Raw genomic sequence first — 6,000 nt, forward strand, 5'->3', positions numbered from 1 at the left:
CTCTTGACTTCATTTCCAAGGTTATTGCCAAGACGGTCCTAAACAACCAGATGTGCATTCCACTGACCATGATACATTTTCAAAAGCAACGTGTTAGCGGGTTAACCTTGTGTTTCGCTTGATTCACAAACACATGCACACACAGTGATTTGAATCCACAGTATAGAACATATCCAAATAGAAATCATATAAAGCACTACCTTGGTCTTTATTCAGTTTTTGTGTTTTTCTAGTGATTTCCTTAAAATGAGACTACGTCACAGATTCACTTTTCCCATAACGGTAATGACATGAATACATACTGTGTAGACGGACCAGTGTTTACCTTTCCATTTTTAAAAGAACAGTTTGTGGTGCATGGTACACTCTGAATGTCTTTATGTTTGTTTTTAGTACACTTCAACGTGTAAGACAGTAGTTAGGATTGTACTGAGAAGCATGATCCCCATGACTGATGAATTCCTGTGCAATGTCAACATTAGTGTCATAACTATACACCAAAATTACAGGTAGCGTAAAACATATTTAGGATATGATCCTTCTTTCCAGCTTAATCCACCATCAAGAACAGTTAGAATGAGCTTATTATTGCCACTTTTATAATTATTATGTTGTGCATTTGTCAGAAATTATTGAGTACAATTATTTGCAAAATTATATCTATAAAGTATGCATAGGATACCATGCATGAAAGATTAAAAAATAAATTATTTTTTAATAAATCTCATACATTCTTTATGTATACATACTTTACTGTATGATTACTCTGAATACAATTGTTATAATCTCTTGATAATCTCTTGTTAATAATTACATTTCATCAGGCTTCTGTAGCCTGGACTAATTAATATTATGGTCATCATTATGATTTAAAAGTAGAGTAATGAATCATGCCCTCTCCTTGAGCAGATAACTTGTAAACATCCCATTCACTTCAACTCAGTCTAAAAGACATTTATTTAAAATAGATATTTGAGTTGCTCCTTTGGATGATTATTATTTTTGATTTGAATACTAAAGTTCCTATTTATGGCTGGAAGTTTAAAATCTCAGTAACCGGTAGCCTGAAGATAAAATAGGACCAGTGGATTTCAGTATCTGCCTATTTTATGACATTAAGTTTAAGTATGAACTTATGCATTTATTTAATGAATTTTAAAAGGTTGTATTGAGAGTATACTGTAACTATATGCCATATACTGCATGTAAGGGTTTTAAATTAAATACAATATGTAAATGTGAGCTAGCCCTTTTAACTTCTACTGATTCTCTGAGCTGAATTGTTAACACTTAATTTTCATTGTTGCTTATTACCCTCTATCTCTCCATAAAAATATAAATTTTAATATATATTTTTATAACAGATCATCAGTTAATGACAGTACATATACACATTTTTTTCAATGAGAATGAATTAATCTGTTAATGAAATATTAATGAACATTATTGTAGGTTATTACCGTAACAAATTTTAACAGGAGGTTAAAGGGCAATGAGAAACAATTAACAAATAAAGTCAGTATGCAAATAAATTCGATACCTTGATTTGTAATGTCCAATGTACATCATTTTCTGATGTGTTTTTTCTCTAATATTTGACATTAGATGTTAGTGTTCACATGTGCCAAAGATGTTTCATATTGTGGGATACTGACTGCTGAATGTGCCAAACAACATATAATAAAGACATTGAAGAATAAACAACGTTGAAATGAACTTGGAAATAAGAGCTGATTATAGTCAGAATGAAAACTCAGTCATAGTCATAAGCTGCAAAAGTCAAGTCAAAATGTAGACAATCGCCTCCGTGTACTGAAAAACTCATCGTGCATTAGAAACGTCAGTCTAGGTCGTGGCCGTCATACTAAGACAAGCTCCCGTGGCGTTTTGGGATTTTTGCGTATCTGTTTGTGGTCTTGTATTTAAAGGTCTTTGTCATCGTGACTCATTAGTGAGCGTGAGGTACTATGACAACTGCTGTTAGCAAACACACCTCTGTTGTGTTTCAATCTCCTTCTGCTTTCCCAAATGAGACAATAAATACCCATGAATGTCACGTTATCACTAGATAACAGCTATACAGAAGGAAGTCACAAGTTAAAGAAATTCTCGATGCATTGGCTTCATATGGATCATATGTGCTGTCACTGTTTTTGTCACCCGGTTGACACAATATGGTCCATCAGGCTCCAGTAAGACACACGTTACAGTAACAAATCTGACAGAAACTAAAACCAAGACACCGACGGTGAGATATCAGCTGAAACAAATTCTTGCCTTTGATATGGATGATACGTAGCTTATTTCCGATAATTCATATTTTGAGTACATTTCCAGATTTAGAAAAGTAGCATGACACCAGCTCTAGCTGATGCTCCCTATCTCTGCAAGTCATTGTGCAAAGTTTACTGCACACAGTAACATTTCTATAGCAACTATGAGGTAATTTCACTGTTGCTAAGAGCTAGGTGATGTATTTCACAATGTCACTCTGATACTGGGGCGGACCTTTCTGCCATTTCTCCCCTGGAACGGGCAAATACACGCACACTCTACCCGAGCCCTTTTAGCCCAAGCTACAACCATAGAGGATTCACACATGTTGGGTTTTTAATCAACCAAAAAAAACAAGAAATAAACAGAGGGCGGGTAAACTGAGAGACTGCACCGGAAAGTCAAAACGAGGCTTTGTTCATACAGTAGAGGATTCACACATGTTGGGTTTTTAATCAACCAAAAAAAGAAAAGAAAAAAAAAAGAAATAAACAGAGGGCGGGTAAACTGAGAGACTGCACCGGAAAGTCAAAACGAGGCTTTGTTCATACATGACTTGCTCTTATTAAGTTAATTACACTTGTGCTAATTTTTCAGTCCCACTGTTTAATACAATATCGTTCTTCTGTCTTGCTGTGTGGACCGCTTCTTTTGTGTAACCTCGCAGCTTTCTGTGAGGATATTTTGGTTTTGCTCTGCATGGCGTACCACTTCCCTGTTATTATCGCAATTTGTGAGTCTTCTTGTTCTGTAACAGCCGGTCACGTGACGGCTATCGTACATCCCAAGCATAGGGCTGCATTTGTGTGTTTCAGTCCCGATATGCAGGATCAACTCGCTCGGCTGTAATGGAAGACTGGCCCTCTAAAATCGCCGGTTTCGTCTCTTACGTCCCTCTCGGCTGGACCTGTGGCTCTTTGAGGTCACACATGCGCAACCTCTAACGTGACATTACTTGCAATAAATCGATGTAGTACTTTTGATACTCTTGATACCAGGATAGGCCAACATGATGCTAGCTGTTTTTTGAAGAAAGACAATGTGCGGTACACGTCTATAAATTTGAGATGCTAATAGTCTTATTTACTATTAACCACTTTTTCACACCATTGGGACACTGAAGCAATACAACAAATTCATACCGGTTGCAACGGCGTACGTGTCTCTTCCTGGTTCGTCGGCTGTTTGTAAAGTTCTCCGAGCACCAGGCCTCATCAGAATAATTAATTTCACAGCATATTCAAAGCTCACTTTGATGTTCGAATATGGTATTTACATGGCTGTTGACGTGGTGAATAAAGAGGTGGAGTCCTCGGTCACATACGCTGCCCATTTCCCGCAAGTTCCAGCAGAACCGATGTGCACGGATAACGTGGAAAGGCTGCCGGCGGAAGCGTCTCTTTTTTTTACCAGGCAAGGCTACAGCTCCTGTCCTCCGTTGATCCGCACTGCTGTTTAGGGGGGTGGGGGGCGTTGAGTCCATCGAGTTAGGAATGGGAGGTGACGGGACCGAGAGGATGGGAGTCTGGGTTGGGTTGCCATGTGAGGACATCCGGTCACCTCCCTCCTAGCCTGAAAGATCAGTTCTGCTCTGATGTGGCCATGGATGGTGGGAGGGGGGGTCACGAATGCATGAAGAGTTGGACCCCCCTGGGTTGCTCACACGCTTCTGTTTAACCGCTGATATTGCTCAGTCTGTCTTAAAATAAAAAAGCTGATCGCTTCTTCGGAGTGCAGGGCAGGCGGCGGGCCTCACAGGCCGGACACCATCACCCTGTAGGAGGGGGGCATGTGTCTGTGGTGCGGGCTGGAGGCTGGGCTGCTCGTGGGACTGCTGCAGCTCGCGTCCACCCCTCCTATGGAGGGCAGATAGGCGTGATGCAGGATTGGCAGCTGCAGGGACAGCCTGCGCTGTATGCTGCGAACACAAACCACAAATGGTTGTTATACAAAATTCCTAATTTTCTGTAATGCTCTTTTGTGATTGGGTGCTTAACAGTGGGGACACTCTTGCATGCATGTAACAGAAGTTCATTTATAATTATATCACATAGTCACATAGCACATTTAAGCCAGCAGTGACTTTGCCACATACTCTCAATTACGGGTTCAAGGTTTAGCTGGTTAGCATGACCTCTTTAGTCTCTTTTTTAACTACACCATCTGGACCTACACTACTGCTCAAAAGTTTGGGGTTGGTAGGATTTTTTAATGTTTTTATCCAGTCTTCAGTGTCACATGATCCTTCAGAAATCATTCTAATATGCTGATTTAGTGCTCAAAGGATTTTTTTATTATTATTATCAATGTTAAAAATAGTCGCTAGTGAAGGGTTATGGACTGTGCTTATTCTTGCGGTACAGTATGTACCTGACTGTGTGGATCAGCTGAAGTAAAGTCCATTTCATTCCTGTCTTGTGTCAGATTCAAAGTGCACCCCAAGAGGCCGGAGCCTTTTAAATCAATTACAGAAGCCAAATGGCATTTATATAAAGTGCACACACCACACCTCTCATGATTGGTTTTACGATTGGAGTCTCTTTGAGTTATTACTTTCAATTAAATATTAATTTCATACATCAATTATGGAAAATGTCTTCTGTGTTTAGAAATAATTAACATCGATTAGTCAGATGTTGCAGGTTCACTTGCAAAAACAAAAAATACAAATGTGGATGTCATTAAACTAAAACTGTAGACTTTACTGTAGACATAGAGAACAGGCTCAATAAATTACTCATTGCATATTCCCATGGCAGAGATGGTGTTATTTAGCAGGGTCAAGGGACCATCAGCTACTGGGTGGGGTAAGTGTGTGTGTGTGTTTGATGAACAGTGACACACTGCAGAATCGCTTCTCTTTACAATCAAACATTCATGTGCTGGGATGGCCTGTAGTCCTCTAATTCTACTCTCCTGTCTATTTTCAGGGTCCAGTGCCTTCCGCTCTCACTAGAAATCACGTTATGTAACCGCAGCTCCCCCTCACCCCCTCTTCTCTCTCTTTTTTCCTCTGTCCTATTTGGACAATCAAGACCTTGAAAGAAAGAACCACGAAATAACTTTTTTTCCCCTGTGTTAATGCATTTCCCCTGTTTTTAAATAGCTCATAGTACATGAGTGGCATTTCAGTGGATGATGTATGACGTAGGCCTAGCGTAAGCTTGGGTGAGAGTGACGAACGCGGAAGCGCAGAGGAGAGAGCAAAACAAAACACGGGTAACAAATTAGTACAAAACGAGGATTTATAAAGAAAAATGTCAGAGATTTTCGATATAAGCCAAGAGGAAACTGGTTTTCCTTCACTGTAAACAAAACTTGGTTTTCGCAAGACTAGCATATTCTCACCGGAGTTTACGCTATGCCTACATCTAGTGTTGTCAAAAGAACCGGTATTTCGGTACCAAGTCGGTACTAAAAAAATGAAAACGTTACGGTACCAGGTTTTTTTAAGTACCGGTGGTACCGAGTACCCGGTCAACCCGGTTCTTGATGCGCTATCAGAAAGCTATCCTCTTCCAGTGTTGCCAAGTCCGCGGTTTTCCCGCGGAATTGGGCTGCTTTAACACTGTTGCCGCGGGTTGTTTTTCATGTCCGCGGGTTGAAAAACGACCCCATTAACGTGATATTTAGCCCCTGGAATGCGAATTTTACCAGGGGAACCCCGCCAAAACATGCGTATTTTATCCTCGGAACGCGATTTTTAACGGGGGACCCCCTCGAAAC

The 6,000-nt window shown here is 40.1% G+C and overlaps 1 protein-coding gene across 1 annotated transcript in view; it reads right to left on the reverse strand.

Moving 5' to 3' along the window:
• Positions 1–2,749: 2,749 nt before the first annotated feature.
• The window catches only part of gabbr2 (gamma-aminobutyric acid (GABA) B receptor, 2), a 228,996-nt gene continuing 225,745 nt past the window's right edge, over positions 2,750–6,000 (reverse strand). The window contains exon 19 of the mRNA XM_016462856.1: positions 2,750–4,192. Coding sequence (XP_016318342.1) covers positions 4,027–4,192 — 166 coding nt within the window. The 3' untranslated portion in view covers positions 2,750–4,026. The remainder of the gene's footprint in view (positions 4,193–6,000) is intronic.

Source organism: Sinocyclocheilus anshuiensis, unplaced genomic scaffold, assembly GCF_001515605.1.
Source record: "Sinocyclocheilus anshuiensis isolate Anshui unplaced genomic scaffold, SAMN03320099.WGS_v1.1 scaffold913, whole genome shotgun sequence".
Taxonomy (NCBI): domain Eukaryota; kingdom Metazoa; phylum Chordata; class Actinopteri; order Cypriniformes; family Cyprinidae; genus Sinocyclocheilus; species Sinocyclocheilus anshuiensis.